This window comes from Suillus fuscotomentosus (assembly GCF_016647785.1).
Source record: "Suillus fuscotomentosus strain FC203 chromosome Unknown F5891scaffold_27, whole genome shotgun sequence".
Taxonomy (NCBI): Eukaryota; Fungi; Basidiomycota; class Agaricomycetes; order Boletales; family Suillaceae; genus Suillus; species Suillus fuscotomentosus.
In genome coordinates, this window is record NW_024539539.1 from 490,960 (window position 1) to 510,010 (window position 19,051).

General features: G+C 46.8%; 5 protein-coding genes across 5 annotated transcripts; 3 read left to right on the plus strand and 2 right to left on the minus strand.

Annotated features, from left to right (window-relative positions):
- Positions 1-6,977: 6,977 nt before the first annotated feature.
- On the minus strand, positions 6,978-9,394 carry F5891DRAFT_1227064 (uncharacterized protein; the record flags this gene model as incomplete). Its single annotated transcript, XM_041369517.1, has 10 exons — positions 6,978-7,429; positions 7,482-7,550; positions 7,601-7,790; positions 7,849-8,057; positions 8,113-8,228; positions 8,403-8,814; positions 9,098-9,120; positions 9,142-9,168; positions 9,226-9,292; positions 9,322-9,394. The coding sequence occupies 10 exons, from the start codon at positions 9,392-9,394 to the stop codon at positions 6,978-6,980; spliced, it is 1,638 nt and encodes a 545-aa protein (XP_041225999.1).
- A 1,158-nt stretch (positions 9,395-10,552) lies between these two features.
- Positions 10,553-10,912, plus strand: F5891DRAFT_952321 (uncharacterized protein; the record flags this gene model as incomplete). Its single annotated transcript, XM_041375105.1, has 1 exon — positions 10,553-10,912. One exon carries the CDS (start codon positions 10,553-10,555, stop codon positions 10,910-10,912), a length of 360 nt encoding a protein of 119 aa, XP_041226000.1.
- Positions 10,913-11,624: 712 nt separating this feature from the next.
- Positions 11,625-12,047, minus strand: F5891DRAFT_952354 (uncharacterized protein; the record flags this gene model as incomplete). The annotated part of the gene is made up of 2 exons (XM_041375108.1): positions 11,625-11,907; positions 11,962-12,047. Coding segments are annotated over 2 exons (369 nt in total), but the record flags the coding sequence as incomplete, so codon positions are not given.
- A 453-nt stretch (positions 12,048-12,500) lies between these two features.
- On the plus strand, positions 12,501-15,957 carry F5891DRAFT_1128589 (uncharacterized protein; the record flags this gene model as incomplete). Its single annotated transcript, XM_041364296.1, has 13 exons — positions 12,501-12,687; positions 12,818-12,932; positions 12,989-13,215; positions 13,280-13,485; positions 13,530-13,862; positions 13,884-14,077; positions 14,126-14,202; positions 14,234-14,494; positions 14,549-14,771; positions 14,830-15,152; positions 15,207-15,610; positions 15,644-15,713; positions 15,776-15,957. The coding sequence occupies 13 exons, from the start codon at positions 12,501-12,503 to the stop codon at positions 15,955-15,957; spliced, it is 2,802 nt and encodes a 933-aa protein (XP_041226002.1).
- An 808-nt stretch (positions 15,958-16,765) lies between these two features.
- F5891DRAFT_952395 (cytochrome P450) lies at positions 16,766-18,850 on the plus strand (the record flags this gene model as incomplete). Its single annotated transcript, XM_041375110.1, has 10 exons — positions 16,766-16,970; positions 17,024-17,348; positions 17,408-17,556; positions 17,608-17,723; positions 17,777-17,899; positions 17,951-18,146; positions 18,196-18,274; positions 18,329-18,454; positions 18,560-18,721; positions 18,772-18,850. The coding sequence occupies 10 exons, from the start codon at positions 16,766-16,768 to the stop codon at positions 18,848-18,850; spliced, it is 1,560 nt and encodes a 519-aa protein (XP_041226003.1).
- Between the last annotated feature and the right edge of the window lie 201 nt (positions 18,851-19,051).

The following is a 19,051-nucleotide window of genomic DNA, read 5'->3' on the forward strand; positions in this document are numbered from 1 at the left end:
ATACAGCCAATCAGCACCTCCTGCAATATCTTTCCAATAATGGGGGACTTTTACATAGCGCTGTAGATCCATAGGCTCTTACTGGGACTGGGTGCCACCGGCATAACGGTAAATGCCGTGACGTTGCTAACGTCGTTTAAGGTCCGAGCTCGCTGTGCGACATGATGAGCTCGCGCATCTCGATATTGTCACAACCCCTTAAACGAATTAACGCAGGGCAGAGACTAGGACTCAAACAACAAGATAGTCACAAAGAGGATAAGGCAGCAGGTACGTCTTGGATTGCTCACTTGGAGATACAAGAGGTTTGAACTAAAGAACTACTGACTACGACGAGCTACCTATATACACATATTGAAACTGAGACTGAATCTGAGTATGAACTAACTAACCAATCAGAATAATTAAAGGTATCGTACGATTCTATATATAACTATGATGTCATAACATGTGCCGCAGCCGCAGTAAGACTCTGGAACATTCCAAGAGTGTCGCGAGGCATGACGTCAATGTCTTCGGCATTGTCCGATAGATCACGTGACTCTGGTAATTCTACAATAGACGCAATAATAGGAACTTCTTCAACAGTAAATACATTCTTAGGAACAGGCGCTGTGACTGGGCGTTTAAAGGACTTAGAATTTAGGAACGAATAATGGTTTGTATTTGGAACTCATGACATTACCCCCTCTCTAGGATGAGCGTCATCACGAATGAAACTAGGACGGATAAACTTCTTGCGCCATTCCAAAAACTCTTGGGTTTCGAACACCGATTTGTTAATTTTGCGGGGATTCAATGCCTTCGGATTTTGCCGGTGAAATTCTTGAACTTTCAACCGTGCATTCTCAAGGTTTTCCTCAGGTTTCCATGTCGCTTCTTCTATCGGATATCCTTCCCACTCTACTAGGTATTGGAGTTTTGATCTGTGCAGTCTCGAGTCTAGGACTTTTCGTACTGTCCATTCGGAATCGTCTTCTGATAAGATCTCTGGCGGCGGACGATGATGTGGAAGTCTTTGGATTAAGGTCGAGGGGGAATGCGGAGTGAGTAATTCTACGTGGAATACCGGATGAATCTGATATTTTGCTGGAAGGTTCAGGCGGTAATTTACATCACCCGTCTTCTCTAGCACTTCAAACGGACCAAGTCGTCGATCGGAGAGTTTCTTATTTGGTCTTTTCTGACGGATATTTTTGGCATTGAGCCAGACCAGATCTCCTTTCTTGAATTGTGATGCGTCTTTTACTCCTCTATCGTAGAATCTCTTCATCCGCTCATTCGCCATTCGCAGCATACTTTCTGCGTCTTCCTTCGCCTCTTTCATTACATCCACTCATTCATCAGCTGCAGGTACTTTAGAATTGGAAATTGGTGAAAAAGTGAACTCTGGATCGTATCCGTAGAGTACTTTGAATGGACTATGACCCGTTACAGTGACAGAGTTATTGTGAGCGAATTCTGCTATCGGAAGCCAGTCTACCCAATCATTTTGGCGGTAAGACGTGAACATTCTCAGATATTGCTCTACTTCTTGGTTGATTCTCTCTGTTTGTCCGTCTGTCTGAGGATGATAAGCCGTTGACATGTTCCATTTTATGCCTAGGCGTTTCGACACTTGTCCCATAAACTTGGAGACGAATTGTGTTCCTCTGTCCGATATCACCTGTTTCGGAGTTCCATGGTGTTTCCATACGTTATCTAGGAAAAGTTTCGCGATTCCTCGAGTGTCAACTTCCTTTTTCGTAGGCATGATGTGCGTTTGTTTTGTGTATCGATCAACGACAACAAAAATAGAGTCGAACCCTTCGCTTTTAGGCAAATCTACTATCAAATCACAAGTGATTGATTGCCAAGGTCCCACTGGTATTTCATTTGGTTTAAGCGGACCATGTGGTTGCGTTGGGTGAATCTTCGTTGCTCTGCATCTATCACAGCCATCTACGTAATCGTGGACATACTTCGTCATTGAAGGCCACCAATAATTTCTGGAAATCAATTCTAAGGTTTTGGCACGTCCAGGATGTCCAGCCGGTGGAGAGTCGTGAAACAACTCCAATATCTCTCGGCGGATCTCTTTATCGTTTGGAACGTAAACCAGTCCTCGGAATAACACCAATCCATCCTCCACATTCCATTCTTCAACTCCTCTACGCAATTGTACCGGTGCTGCTTTTAGCGTTTGTAGCGCTTTAGCGACTTCGGGTTCTCGTTCTGTGCATTGCCTTATCTTTCTCAGCAATTGTTTTTCTCCTTGCACTAGAACTTGACCTCTTTTAGCAGCTTTTACAGTAAAAAACTCCGGTTTTAACAAAATACGATCAGAATTGTCGTTTTCTACCCCCCCTCTGTGGTCTTCTCTCCGAGAAAGCTTATCGGCCTTATCGTTGACTACACCAGGCTTATGTTGGAGCGTAAATTCATACTCTGCCAGGAACAGACTCCATCTGGCTTGCCTTCTTGTCAACTTTTGGCTCGTCATAAAGTACTCGAGATTCTTATGATCCGTCCAGATCTCCACATGATGAGGTTTTCCCTGCACATAGTGCCTCCACTCTTCTAACGCTCGAATGATTGCGAGTAACTCTTTGTCATGGATGTCATAATTTCTTTCTGCATCGTTCATTGACTTAGAGTAATACGCCACGGGGTGCCATAGGTCATCTTCCATCAGTTGAGATAGAACCGCTCCAGTTGCGTAATCAGAAGCATCGGTTTCTATTTTCATTTTCTTCTCAACGTCAGGCATTACTAGGATCGGAGCTGATGTAAACCTTGACTTCAGTTCATCAAAAGCATCTTGCTGTTTCTCCGTCCAATCCCATTTGACATCTTTCCGTAGTAAATCATTCATTGGTCTAGCGATGTCTGAGAACCCGAAGATAAATCTTCTGTAGAAGTTGGCGAAGCCCATAAATGCTTGTATATCTTTAACGCATTTGGGTACAGGCCATTTCATTACTCCTTCTACTTTCACAGGGTCCATTCGAACACCACCCTTCTCCACTATCAACCCGAGGAACTCGACTTCTGTCTGTTCGAAGCTACACTTTTCAGGCTTCAGATACAGATCGTTCTCTTTTAGTCGTTTTAGTACCTCTCGTACAACTTTTCGGTGTTGCTCCCTATTGCCATTTGTGAACACGAGGATATCATCGATATAGACAACTACAGTCTTTCCATCAATTAAATCTCTGAATATCTCGTTCATCATGGTTTGAAACGTGGCAGGGGAGTTTGTTAAACCGAAGTACATCACGGTTGGTTCATGGTGACCAAACGGCGTTTTGAAGGCCGCCTTCCACTCATCTCCTTCTTTCATGCGAATATTATTGTATCCCCATCTTACATCCATCTTGGAGTACATCGTGGCACCGGTTAAAGCATCAATCAAATCTTGAGATCTCGGTAGCGGATATGCATTTTTAACCGTCTTCTCATTGAGCTTTCTATAGTCCATCACCGGTCTTAACTTGCCATCCTTTTTGGCCACAAAGAAGAAAGGTGCTGCCACTGGAGATTGTGAATTTCTTATACGTCCCAGTGCAGTCTCGGCTTTTAACCAATCTTTCAAAGTGTCCATCTCCTTGGGTGATAAGGGGTAGGGTTTCGCATTCGGCGGAAGATCGCCATCATCTTTAAGATCTATCGCATGATCCCATTTCTTTCTTTCAGGGAAGCGCTTAGATTCTTCTTCTGAGAAAACTCCCAGGTACTCGTGAAGCCAATCGGGAACCATCTCTTCAACCGATTTCTTCACCTTCGTTGCTTCTTCTGCAACCTTCTGCTCCGTGGCAACCGAGGCTTTATACTTGATCCATTCTCCAGGATACTCTTCATCTTCTATTTCCTCAACTGTCGCCCTCTTCATCGCCATGTCTTCTTCGTCATCCTCTTCTGTGGGAATCAGATCTGGCACTTCTTCTATCTTTTTTTGTTCTTTTCTTTTTTCTTTATTTTTTTGTCTTTGTTCTTTTTTAGTAATACATTTAACCGGGCAACGAGAAAGTGCAAAACGTCCAGCGTTCCAATCTATTTCTGGGTTGTGATATCTTAGCCAATCTATGCCAATAATAACATCATCGCTTCCTAAGTCCGTAACCATGAAGGCTGCTTGATCCTCAACATGGTCACCGATCTTTAGACCTAATTCAGCGTAATGAGTCATTGATCCAGCGGCATTTAACGAGCCATCGATATTTTTAACCGGAATGGGCCTTAATAATTTATGGCACCGGACTTCGTTCTTTTTCACAAACTTCTCGCTAATAAATAATGTCGATGCACCGCAATCTACCAGTGCTTTCACATCTGCTTGTCGGTTCTTTCCCTTCAACATGATCGGAATGTAAAAATGTTCAGATTTGGATCTAATATATACTTCTGATACATCCGAGAACGTAGATAGGATGGAGAAACAATTGTTCGGGTCTAAGTTCGCAGACTTTGACTTTGACCCCTCTAAAAACCCTTGCCTTCCTTGGAGCTGACCCAAGCTTTGAACCAACTCGGAATAGGGTCTTCTTCTTTTGGCACTGTAGTAGCCTTCACCTGCACCTTTGGTGCGACTGCGTCTTTGCAGTTTCTAGCCATATGGCCTTCGCCTCCACAGCGGTAGCATTTGAAGGATCCAGTCCTTCCTTGAGGTTTTGGAGCACCTCGCTGCTTGTTGGCGTCGACGTCCATAGCGTCGCTTTCCCTGCTTGGACCAGGTTTGTATTCAGGGGTCCTGGGGCCTTGTTTAGGGGTCCACCAGGTCGTCTTCTTCTTGTCCGTGTCTAGCTCCTCGAAGTTGCGTCCGATTTGGATCGCATGTTCCACCAGTTTCTTCATGGTGTTTTTGTCCTCGTAACGGACATGAGCGAGCTGTATTTTGACGCGATCTTGAAGTCCCAGTCTGAACTTCTGTCTCTGGTCATAATCGGAAAATGAAGTGTGTGCAGCCTTTTGTCTGAAAGCGGCTGCGTACTCTGGAACTGAGGAAGATCCTTGTCTAAGGGATTCCAGTTCTCGGATCGCTTTTCCTTCACGATCTTCTTGCCCCCACATGGCTTCTAAGTCTTCCAGGAATTTCTCCACGGTCAACTTCTCATCTCCGGTCTTTCCAAGTTTGGTGATGTAAGGTTGCGCCCATTTGGCTGCAGTACCTTTCATGAAGGAGAGCATTACTCCAATTCTTTGGCCTTCTTGGATGTTGGGCCATTGCGCAGTGTATAGCGCTACTTGGGATATCCAGACCATGAGTTCTATGGAGTCTTTTTCTCCAGTGAAGTCTTGGGGTTTGGAGTATTTGATGGAGGGGGAATGATTCGATGAAAGTAGACTAGCTCCTGCAGAGCCGAAGGATGGTTGTTGAGACTGTATTTTCACAGTCTCGTCTTCTTGCATTTCTAGGCGTACGCCCAGGAGTCTGTTTGCTTCTTCTAGAGCCGCATTCTTGGCTTCTAGTTCTGTGATTCTGACCCTGAAGCTTTCCGCTTGGTTTGCAAGTGACATGTGAATGTACTCGACAACCTCCTGTGGAGTGGATGGTAACACCACTGTCGGTGCAGACTGTGTAGGAGAGTTTGGTAATTCAGACATAGTGCCAGTTGTGTTCTGGAACCCGATTCACTGATGTCTGTTGAAGAGCTGCTCGTAAGGGCTCTTCCGGAAGGGAATGATGGTGAAAAGAAGAAAGTTATGTAATGGAAAACTGAAGCGGCCCCCGATATCTGATCGGATCTACCACGTACTTCAGGATCGAAGGGTTCTTTAATCAACCCAACCGATGCTTCCCTAATACTAACTAAAAAGGATATGTAACTATACTCGATCGAGTGGGAAAAACTAGGGACAATGCAATCTCCGTTCTGAGGGTACAAGCCTAGGACAAGTTATCACTCTTCCAGCCGAAGCTTACAAGTGCGAGTCTCACTAGGGTATGTCGCTAAATCCTCGTAGGTCGAAAGCACGGTTTGTCGTCTAGACAGTTCCGCTATTGACTCGAAACGAATGCCTACGTGCGTATGAAGAAAGGAGTAGGTAAAATGAAACTATAGTAACGTTGAGCAGGCAGGGTTTTGGGCCAGCACTCAAAGTTGCAGTGACACGCCTAATGTCGTGAACACCTCCGTATACTGGCGGCTGCGGTAAGACAGGGCCTGGTATAGGACTACTAACTAAGAAAGATTATAGGTAGGAAAATGCGCTCAAATGAGCAAAAGGATGAAACAAGGATCGCGGCGGTTAAGCCAGGCAAAAGTATAACGGTTCTGTTTCGGTTGATGGTGTGGTGGCTACCAACACGACCAGGCGAAAGAGAAAGAGATGCGAGAGTGTAACGCGAGAGTCGGAGTCTCCTATAGTTCAAACCTAATGTCACAACCCCTTAAACGAATTAACGCAGGGCAGAGACTAGGACTCAAACAACAAGATAGTCACAAAGAGGATAAGGCAGCAGGTACGTCTTGGATTGCTCACTTGGAGATACAAGAGGTTTGAACTAAAGAACTACTGACTACGACGAGCTACCTATATACACATATTGAAACTGAGACTGAATCTGAGTATGAACTAACTAACCAATCAGAATAATTAAAGGTATCGTACGATTCTATATATAACTATGATGTCATAACATGTGCCGCAGCCGCAGTAAGACTCTGGAACATTCCAAGAGTGTCGCGAGGCATGACGTCAATGTCTTCGGCATTGTCCGATAGATCACGTGACTCTGGTAATTCTACAATAGACGCAATAATAGGAACTTCTTCAACAGTAAATACATTCTTAGGAACAGGCGCTGTGACTGGGCGTTTAAAGGACTTAGAATTTAGGAACGAATAATGGTTTGTATTTGGAACTCGTGACAGATATCTCGCGCCCAGATGAACGTATTGACGACGGGTTTTGACGGCCCGTGCACAGGCAATGACTAAGATGCGCGACTGAGTTGTATTGGTCTGTAGACTAGACTAAGGTAATACAAACTACTACTAGTCGTCGTCACCCCCTTCATCAGACGACTGGACAAACTCAGCACTTTTTGGACCTCGAGGAAGCTGGGCAGAATTCCTTTTTGCTCTTTTCAACATCCGTTGGTTCTCCTTACTAGGACCTGTGCTAGTTGCAGCTTTACGTTTCCGAGGTACCCCAGCGTCCGAACGCTTTTTTCGCGGCTTGTGAACAACATCTCCAGCTGAACAGCGCGCTTCGAGTTCGGCAGTGTGAGCTTTGATTTCCGCCGGTGAGAGAACAGTCCAGTAGCACGTTCGCGCCTTCAGTGCATCTCGCAGCTTGCGAATGTCGCCCACAGTCCTGATGTTCGAGGGGCTAATGAAATTAACACCGTGGGGCCACCCCACCAGGCGTACACCATATGTCTCGACGATGGCTGTTTCATAGTTATGGTAATTCATGCCGATATCTTTTTTTCCAGTCACCTCAACTACAAACGACGTCAATCAAGGACAGCACGTACAAAACAAGATCTCACTCACCAAGACCACGGATGATCATTTTACGTACCTGCTTCCATACCATTTCCAAAGAGTCCCGTTCGTTAAGATCTGTAGGATATTGAATAGGCTGGTAGTATACAAAAATGTGAAATGCGCACTTTGATTCTGGGTGCACGCCCATTGCTCATATTGCCTGAGGAAATCAGCCATAGGATGCTCGTATACGTCCTCCCAGAAGTCTTCTGAGTTATCAGTCCCATGCATCGCACTTTGAACTGTGTCGTTAATGTGACCGCGAATGACAAATAACGTTGCATAGACGCCAGTCCGAACTCGCAGGTCGTCCAGCTTTGAAAGAGTAAAGTATGAGTTTCATTCATTGTAGTCCAGGTTCGGGCAAACTCACCTCTTTGACAATCCTATCCGTCGTAGCTACAACATCACGCGCAGCTGCTATATTGTTCGACCGAACACCAACCGACTTTTTTTCACGATGCTCGTCGAGTGCTGAAATGTAGGCGGCCTCTTGTTCCCTCGTCAAGTCTTTCATCTTGGGGTCACTTGCGACCATTTCGCGGAGCTCCGCCAACGAATATCGAGACCCTACAGGTAGGTCTAATTGACATGATATAAGCTTTGCGGTACCATCAAACAAATGTATTTTACGTACCTGCGTTCATCTCCTTTGACTTAGCGTGAACAAGCGCATTTTTCACCTGCATCTTGCGAGAATTGCGATAGTGTGTCTGACCCCCGATGATGTCATTGATTACCTTTGGAGTCACACTATGAGCTCGTGAGAGCGCTTCGATCTTCACTCGTTGTTCCTCCAGGTATTCAGCGACAGTGTTATGTAAGCACTTCCTTTTCTCCGTCGTTTGGTCCCTCTTGATCTTATGAGACGCCTTCTGGGCATCTTTCAGTCAAGGGGGCGGCGTCCGAGGACGGATGGTGGCTCACGTTGGGTTTCGTGCTGCCCATGTGGACGTGTTTGCTTCACGTTGGAGTAACTCTGGCACCTCTCGACTGGTGTCCGACACCTCTGACTGGGTGGGACTTACCAGGCCTTGATCATGGATTTCAGAGGGCTTAGGTGAGGGCGTGCAAGCAGAGGAGGTGCTCGCACCAGCAACATGTGTGGGGGGAGGCAACTCTGGAAGGGGGTGGTTTGTGGCCGCTATGTCGCGAGTGAGAGCTGCAATTTCATCATGGGTAAGCGGCATGGTGTACAACGAGGGATCGTTCCAGTCGATATTGTTAATCAAGGGAATATGTCTACCACCTTCACCGGGTGGCGTATCTTCACCTCTAGCTAGTGGATCCAAAAACCGGCCGGTTGAGATAAAGTTGCCGTTGGCATCAAAATCATCAGCTGAATATAGGTAGCTCATATTTGAAACTGTAAGCAGAAACTCTGTAAGTGTAGACGCGAAGTTTAAACCAACAAAAAACGTGCGCATTGACATGTGATGGACTCCATGGCAAATAAACAACGCGTGTCGCGTCGCAAAAATCCTATCATTGCCAGCCGGTTTCTGGGGGAGAAGATCCAGTGGAATCAGTGTAAGATCTTGAGGCTGATATTCATTTGAAACCGCGGTTAAGGTCACATGTGCATCTCAGAGGCAGTGCAGATCGGTACTGATCAGACCTACCACAAGCCGAAGGATCTATCGTCCTATGGAGGATGCAAACAGACCTTCCATGAGCCGAAGGGTCTACTGTCCTATGGAGGATGTGGACAGATGAAGGGTCTATCATCCTATGGAGGATGCGGACAGACCTTCCATGAGCCGAAGGGTCTATCGTCCTATGTGGGATGCGGACAGACCTTCCATAAGCCGAAGGGTCTATCGTCCTATAGCAGATGTAGACTCACCTTCCCAGTTGAAATGGAATGTGCCGCGCGCCACGTAGAGGCAGTGGGTGCCTTCTGGGTTGAAATGGAACATGCCATGCAGGCAGTGGAGGCAGAGGTATCCTCCTCGGTTGAAATGGAATGTGCTGTGCGCTTGGTGGAGGTAGGATTCTCCTCCCTGGTTGAAATGGAACGCACCGCATGCCAAGTAGAGGCAGTGGGTGCCTCCTGGGTTGAAATGGAACGCGCTGTGCGCTCCACCACTTGACTGTTTCACTGAGGTGCCAGGGCCTGGGCTTCCTGCGACATTGAAGGACTGACATGTACTTATACAACGTACTCTGGGGCTGGTGAGAATGGAGGGGAGGGACCAGGAAGATTACCATCTTGCTTGCAGGCAATCAGAACTGTTGAGTGCGGTAGTATACTTGGACCTATAACAGTCTACAACGGTTCCCTAATTTAGATGAATTAGTAATCAAGATGACTGTACAAGCGGCAATCCTACAGAATCCTACTCCGTGCCTTTCAATCAGATCTCGCAGCGTTGTCAACCATATTGCCTGGATATCAACCCTCATTTTATTGATGATCTTGACCATATACCTAGGGATGACCCCAGGTCATCTCTCCTTCCTTCATTTTTTTGACGACATGGTAAGTTCAAACTCACGTTAAAGGCTGGACTATCTAACATATTTTCCAAGGCTCGCCGAGGCAAGAGCAGATCCTGCAGTCCCGTGTCGAAGCAGCGGATAGCCACAGAGCGCTGGCTCGTGAAGCCAGGGTGAGTTCAACGTCCTTAGTCACTGGTGAATTCTGCTTACCTGCCCTCACTGCAGAGTGCGAGAAACTCGAAACGAGAAGGCTCGCATTCGAGCTGCTCGGTGAGTTCATACCTATCCTCAGTCTTATGTGCGCTATATAATTGATTTTAGGAATAGGGCAAGGTGAGAATGCCTAACTATAGGAGTGTGCTAGACTCACTAACCGACTTTTGCACAGGAAAAAAAGGGTTCTACCTTGCGACGCGCATGACACGCCTGTCACTGCCTCGGACCATGAAGACTATCATTCTCAGTATGATGCCACCGAAGCCATGCTCACCTTGGACCGTAACAATTCCGAGTGTGATGACGATCTACCTTATTTCGCAGACACCAACCTGCCTTCTCCTCGCAACTCTCCCTCGCTGCAAGCGATTGATGAAGAATACGATCGTTCATTCGATCCTGACGAATCTATCCTCACGATGGACAACAATTTATCGTGTGCATGTGACTCTCCGTCACTGCAAACGCTTGAGATCCTCGTCGGGCAGTGGCGAAAGGAGTGGGTGTCTGAAGAAATGTGGAATGAGGCATACGATGAAGCACTTCGTTGCGCCCTGAGCAAGGGGGAGCACACTGTATTTGTTGAGCAGTGTGCACAGCATGCTTCAGAGGGTAGATCACTGCTGGAAAGTATCAAGGACGTCATGCACACTCATTGCCCGTGTTGCAGGGAACGCCTGAAGTACAATACAATATTACTATATGATTTGCTGGTTAGTGTCACATCAGAGGTGAAATTTTTCGAAGTCAAATTAGTTGTAGACACCGTCTGTAACTAGTAGTATACATATTGTGAATGTAGCTCTGAGCATCTCATCATCAGACACAGTGTGAATGCCTAGTCATGTAGCGAACGTATAGTGAACAATAGCGACCGTATATGGAACAATAGCGAACTTATGGTGAACTTATGGTGAACTTATAGCAAACTTATAGTGAACTTATAGCAAACTTATAGCAAACTTTCATTCTCGGATGCTCGGGACTGTGAATAACACCCTATAGCAAAAATTTGAAGATGCAGAATGCTTCAGCCACTTGAACACGATATACATTATCAAGCCGAAGCTGGAAAAATGTGTGTTGAGTAGTGTAGAGCATTTATGATGTTTAGGATACTCGTTTGCAAATGTGATGCACTTGCCAATCGGAATACCCCTCTAAGGGCAGCAGCAACAACAACTTACTTCTGATCTGTTCTCAATCACGCTGGTTCCTTCTCACTCTCACTTCCCAGTACCGCAGGTTCCTTCTCACTCTCATATGGCCACCACACATAATATTTATCAGCCGCATCATAACAGTACGAGCCATCTACTCCTGATCCGTTCCCAGTACCGCAGGTTCCTTCTCACTCTCACTTCCCAGTACCGCAAGTTCCTTCTCACTCTCACATGGCCAACACATAATCTTTATCAGCCACATCTCATAGTATGAGTAAGGCAAATTCAATTTCTGTACTCTAATTATAAGTACCATTCGCAAACTAGACTACGTAGATTCAAATTTATATTGACTCATGGTGTCCGACAGGTCTTCTACTTGCGACCACAAATCATCCGAGTCTATAGACAATGTGGGAGATGTAGGGGGAGGGGGAGATGCTGGGGACACAGGTGAGTTCATAGGCCAGAATGGGCCACCCGGAATCGGAACTGCATGGACGCTGCATTCATTATACTTGACGGTGTATGCGTGAAGAGCTTGCTGGAAAGATGGGTATCGTTTCTGAATACTCCCGCTAACAAAATGTGTTCGTTCCGCAACATCAGCCCTAAGATAAACATTGTGATTATAAGTGAGATATAAGTAAAAGAGAGCGTGTAACACTGACCAACAGTAAAATACACCGACTTCTTGCCCAACGATGATGACCCAGAAGCCCTCAGGCTTGAGCCCAGCTTGTGGTGGGCGGATCTCATCTGGGGTTGGAGCAAGCGGAACATGGGAGGGGATTGACACCGGATGCGAGGGTGTTTGAGCTGTCGAAGTGGTAGGAAGAGGCACGATCCGTCCATCGGGAATGGTGTTGTGCGCGGATTGCGCGCATGAGTTTCTTGAGAGTGTGATAGACTCTTCTGTAGTCTTGCGCTTCCAAGTAACAGTACCGACCAATGAATCTATGATAAGTGATGTGAGTAGACAGTATTTTGTGGATGTTGAAAGAAATACATACCTGCTAGGCTCATACGATCGAGCAAATTCTGTAGATCTTGAATGTGATCACCTGCTTGGGAGTCAGATCAAGTTGATGGATGGCTGGACATAGCAGACGTGATGATGTATAGGGACCCTTTGCGACACTACTGATCATCAGTCACGTGAAACGAAAAGATATTCCTTACTAACATGAAGAATTTGTAGATAATGCAAAATACCATAGGACGCCAGCGAATTCGAAGTAAGCTCTCCCTGCGATCTATCCGGCACATTGGACCGTCGAAGAATAAAGATGGGCTGCCGGTCAACAGCAGTGTGTCGAAGGTGCTCAAGCACCGGGACTTGGTGGAGCAGGCAGCAAGGTCCAACGAGCGATGGAAAGCACGTCTGCAAGGTATCTAATGTTAATTGAAATACTCGACAAAAAAAACTCACCTCTTGTAAAGCCATGAGTTCGGATGAGCGTCGTGCTCTCTAAGCACTCAAAGAGGACAAAAATGCCACCATTGACGATTGGCAGGAAGGCTGCGATGATAGCTTTGGCGATGTCTGGAATGGGACTGAATCGATTGCCATCAGTCACGCTGGTGGCGAATTCACTGACCTTGCAAGAGAGGTGTTGGGAGATTTCTGGAAAATGTAAGTGTCAGTGAGTGTTGACTATTGATATGTGAGTCACATACCTTCGTGAACAGAAACAATCGTGTTCGACGCGTGGATAACCGCACTCATCGTGATCGTGTCCTCCGCAGAAACCAGGCATTTACAGAGCAGATGCCTGCGATGATCGACGCTTACCTTGCCTGGAGCCTGGCAAAATCCAAGGAAGAGTTCAAGAGTTTTTTTGAGAGATTGCGGAATGAGGAGCTGGAGAACAACTCGGACTATGGTGAATGGTCAATTAGTGTTATTGACGTGTTCTGTGAGTGATCTTGTTGTTGTTTGCTTACTTTTAATATTGATGTTGGCGTGACTCATTGTATTAGACGCTTCGAAAGTGACTCTTCGAATCTTACCAATCGACGCCACCATCTGCTCTGCAATGGTGCGTCAAGGTGTCATGCCCTGTTCGCCGATATCGCCAACTGTAGGAATCACTACAGAAGCTCTTGACTTATACCGTGTCGCCCATCTTAGAAGTCCTCATTTGTCTATTCAAGCTTTCGTGAAAACCGTGTGCGACTTGCATGGGGTAACTATCTTAATTTGTCTAGTTATTGTGCTAATCATATGCAGGTGGAATTTCATAGACATCTCTCGCGTCAATTTTCTATCGCGTTCGACTCGTATCTTCAAATTCGACGCTCTGTGGCAGCTCTCATAGCCGAATCGCTTCAGCGCAACTCACCTGACTGGCGCCTTAAACACGCATGCCCTACATGTACATATGAACTCACTGACGAAGAAGCACTAACGTTTAGATTGCTATATTCTATGGACGGTAACGACTCTCTAAAACGAGTCCTGCGGAGGTCTTTAGACCATGACACTGACGACTCTCTCGCTCCCTCATCTGAAGTTCCTACCAGCCAACAATTCACAAGTGACCGGTACCTACCTCGTGCATTTGTAGACCGGTATTCTTGAGAGTCCGAAACGACAACTACTGTAGGTGACGAGGAAGATGCAGCCGCTGAAGACTCTTGCGCAGGACGATGGAAAAATATGGACGACACTAAAACAAAGAAAGCGTGGGGGATATACGACGAAACAGGTATATTCGTGGCTGTTTGCCGTCACGGATTTGTGTTACTTGTCGCGGACATGGTACAGAGCGGTGAACTGTAAGTAGTGCCTATCGTTTTCTCAGCTATTAACGAGTGTTTGAATAGTGCAAAGTATCCCCTTGCTGTCGTTGCAAAGTTGCTGGACGTATTCGGGAAACGATTAGGGAGTGGGTATGACATTGGTTGCCAGTTTAAGATGACACTCGACAACAGCTCACTTGGACCGCTCGCTTCAACACACCTGCCTGGTTGGCGCCTTCCATGGACATGCTCACAGGCGCTTGTGCCAGCTGTTCTCACTCACAACGTACATCAAGGGTCTGGGCCTCGAGGATCTCGAAACGTGTGAACGAACATTCTCGAAATCGAATTCGCTGGCATCTGCGCTACGCTATGCAAGTGTGTTCCATTGGCAGCAGGCTATCGACTGTTATTTCGAGCACAACAACGATTTTGAGGTCTACGCTAATCTTTGTAAGTATAGCTAGTACATAAATCGAACATTAGCTGACATAATTATCGTATTAGCCAATTTTTTGTACTGCAACTACAAACAAGCACTGGACATCTTGAACGATGGCGACACAACTCTACCCAAGCTCATGCAAGATCTGGGACTCGCGGACGAGAGCATTTTTGAGCGCTGGCTAGAGGAAGAGAAGACCTACCTCCAAGGTCTAACGCGAGAACCCGAAGATGAGACCTTGCAGATGGAGTATTGGCAGAAGTTGGTAAATTTCACCGCAAGCGAGTGAGTGTAGCTTCCAAGGTATACGAGTCTTGTGTTAACTGACACTTCATTCGCTTAGAGAGGCTCTTAATGCTGCGATGGAAGCCTTTCAGGTCTATTCTCACCATGAGGCCGTGTCATATGACGTTCAGATGCGAGATACTCGCAAAGTGGAGACTGCACGACGTCACGCTGTCGAGGACCACGAGAGGAATTCGAAACTTGTTCAAGCACTCGAACGCAAACTCGAGATCACAATGCGCTGGACCCCTGAGGATGCAGATTGGCAGAGGGTGGGGAGGCTCGTTGCTCATAGGAAGTACCAACGTGCATTGGATTGCCTCGAAGGACTTATCGTTGCGCGCATATTTGAACTGACGAGGATGAACCGGGCAGCTACAGGTGAGTTTGTTTAGACGATGTCTTGCTTGCGTGTCGATTCTAATATCACTCAAGGCTACAAGCTACGTAAACACATCGCCAAGGCATTACAAACACGCTCCATCGCCATCCGAACTGCCCTCAACACATACAATGCCATCGCCGAGGCAATGCACCCTCCCCACAAAACACTTAAGTGGGACGAGGTCGTGGAGTACGCGTTTCTAGCCGACTTTGACCTCTTACGCGACACGCGTGCAGACGTGTCGCAATGGCCTTGGGCATCGCCTGTTGCTCGCAGGGCGATGGACCTGTATTTCAAGATGTGCCGGGCGCGGGAGGAAATTCAACAGTTGAACGTGGAGGTACGGCGCCTAGTGACGTACATCCAAGACGAAGAAAAATACCTGCGGGCGTGCGAGGGTCAGTTGAAGGCTGTCAGTCCAACTCTTGCCCATCAAGTCGCTATACATCGAAACGTCTGAGGACGGTTCAACTCACGCCACCTAAAGCGGGTCCATGAGATATCGACACTTCCTGGCTTCACCGGGACAATATCCCCAGGTATAAGCACTCATACAGGTCTCGGAGAAAGCTCCAGCGCGCCGAATGCGCAGATCCCATCACAATTAATATGCTGGTAGAACACTTACCTTTTGATAACATTAGACGACCTGCAGTGGCGCCGGATACTCCGGATGAGTTAGATGAGGAGGAGCAGGAAGAGGAGGTGGAAGAGGAGGCATCCAGAAGTTTGCAGGATGTGCTCCGTGTTGCTGATGATCTCTCGCGACTGGAACTTCATGATCATGCCGATGAGCAGTAGTATAGCTTAATTTACACATTCTATGGACACATAAGTCAGATCTACGTATGTTAATGGTCACTCGCGCATGGGCCGTCAAAACCCGCTGTCAATACATTCATCTGGGCGCGAGATATCGAGATGCGCGAGCTCATCGTGTCGCACAGCGAGCTCGGACCTTAAACGACGTTAGCAACACGTCACGGCATTTGCCGTTATGCCAGCGGCACCCAGTCCCGGTAAGAGCCTATGGATCTACAGCGCTATGTAAAAGTCCCTCATTATTGGAAAGATATTGCAGGAGGCGCTGATTGGCTGTATTTGCCTCGTGTTAGAGGTGCGAACCCTATTTATTATCACCTGTAACTACAGCCCTTATGTGGGAGTCACAGGTGGTCGAGATATCCTTTTAATTGAGGTCCGTCCCAATCCGCTTCTAAGTTTTAGTCAATCTTCACCGTGACCAGGATCGGACATTAATGCACTGAGTTTAAGCGACAACTTGGGTTTGTTGTCCAGCGACGTGCCAGCACCCTATTGCGTTAATCACGGATGGCATGAACGATACTCCATAACATCAAGGAAGATAAAGTGTGTCATTAAACCTTCGGTTTCGTACTGGTGACATTCAAATGCCAGCAGGATCCCAGTGCCTGACCTAATGCGTTGATAACAAATTGTCCATCCCAATCGGAGTGATAAATCAAGAAAGAGATATAAGATGTTCTTCCGGTTTACATATTCAACCCAGGCACTTCACTTGGCATCTCTTGCTTGATGACCACGCCGCCTTGCTCATCTCTTGCTCATTATCTGCTAATAGTTATCCATGTCGACACTCGCCGTTCTTATCTTGCAGTACCTTTGTCTTGCTAGCGTCGGAGTGTATCTGGTGAAGCAGGTAATATTCGCCAAGAAGAATCGTGCACCATATCCACCTGGTCCTCGAGGCCTGCCTCTAGTTGGGAACCTTCATGACATACCTCGTGACAAGTCCTGGCTCACCTTCACTGAATGGGGCAAGAAGTATGGTAGTAAAAGCTTCTCGTTTTTCCAAAACCATGCATTGTAATGCTCTTGCGCGCAGGTGATATCTCGCATATCAATGTTCTGGGTATGCATATCGTCGTGCTGAACTCCGTCGAAAGTGCGGTGGAAATGCTGGACAAGAAGAGCTCTATATACTCTGACCGTCCGGTTGTTCCTATGACTGGTGAACTGATGGGCTATGGGCAAACTCTGGCTTATCTCCGTTACGGCGAACGCTTTCGCCTGTTCCGCAAGAATTGCCACCGCATCTTTGGTAGTCGCGCTGCCTTGGTTGACTACCACCCCATCGAGGAGATGGAAGCCCAACGATTCCTGAAGCGTGTACTAGCGAAACCCGACCAACTGCAAGCATATGTTCGACTGTGTGTATTTTGTAGTACTACTGTTGGCTTGATTTTGATTTTGATTTTGATTTTTATAGCACCGCTGCCGCTGTCGTTCTGCGCCTTTGTTATGGGTATGAAGTCAAGGAGGATGACGATCCTCTCGTTGACATTGCAAAACGTACTTTAGACCAACTCTCGCGGTACAGCCTCACTGGTGAATTTATGGTCGACTTCCTGCCATTCCGTAAGAATATAACATTCGATGTTTTCTCTCAATAGCCTGACCGTATTCTAGTGGCAAAGGTCCCAGAGTGGTTCCCTGGTGCTGGCTTCAAACGCCTAGCTCGTGAGTGCCGTAAGAACACCGAAGAAATGGCTGCTGCGCCCTACAAGTTTGTCAAAGACCAAGTGGTGACTAAGCTTTGTAGTTTTCCCGCTATGTGCTATTGATTCAATTTCTACAGGCTGCTGGCATTGCCCCAAAGTCGTTCGCCTCAGATCTGTTAAAGGACCGTACTTTGACCCCGGAAGAAGATTATATTGTGAAGTGGTCTGCTGTATCCCTATTCAGCGGTGGTGCTGACACGGTTTGTCCGTTCGAAACTATCATATTTATGGATTAACGCTTGTTTTCTCAGACTGTTTCTGCGATCTACTCATTTTTCCTGGCTATGACACTTTTCCCTGATGTGCAGAAGAAGGCTCAGGCTGAAATTGATGCTGTTGTTGGCCCTGATCGTCTTCCCTCCTTCGCTGATCGTGCCTCCCTCCCCTACGTCGAGGCACTTACCAAGGAGGTCCTCCGCTGGAATATTGTCATATCTAGTAGTATGTGTATCTCGCTTGTCGCGCTCTTTAGTTGACCAACAGTGTTCGATGTCAGTTGATCGCAGCACTATTCAGGACGACATCCACGATGGGTATTACATTCCAAAAGGCTCCTTGATAATCATTAATGTATGGTTGGTACTTTCCTTGTTGTGTATCTGGTATATTGACGCTTTAGATCGTGACAGGTCCATGCTCAACGATCCGCAGACACATGCCAACCCCTTGGAATTCAATCCTGAGCGCTTTTTGGCCAAGGATGGAAAAAAGCCTGAGAGAGATCCTCGCACAGTGTGCTTCGGTTTTGGCAGACGGTAAGGATTGAATCACTGTTTTATTTTGAGTGAATGCTAAGGTTCTGTTCCACAGGCTCTGCCCAGGTATGCGCAGCCGACAGAGGGCGCTGACTGTCAAGGCAGTTTTCTAACCTTGGTTGCTTTCGACTGCATAGGTCTGCATCTCGCTGATGCATCCATCTGGATATCCGTCGCAATGTCACTTGCGGTGTTCAACGTTTCCAAGGTTGTCGAGAATGGCGTTGAAATCACCCCTGAAGTTGACTGCACATCTGGGGTGATCAGGTATGTCGCGTGTCTTTATGTGACCACGGTGTTCTGAATAACACTCGCAGCCACCCCAAGCCCTTCAAGTGCTCGATCGAGGCTCAATCTGAAAAAGCCTTGGCGCTCATTCAACAAGATGCTGACTGAGTATTCCTAACCAGCGGCTGTAAAGATAATATGAGGATAAACCAAATACACGTTGCGTAATCTCGTAGTTGATAGGTAGTACTTGTGTAGGATACTTGAGATCAAGGTTAAGTACAGTGGAAGAAATTCTTGAGCAACAATAATGTACATTGTCGTCTTAGGCCATCAGGGAAAGCCTCTGCCAGGAAATTCACCGAAATA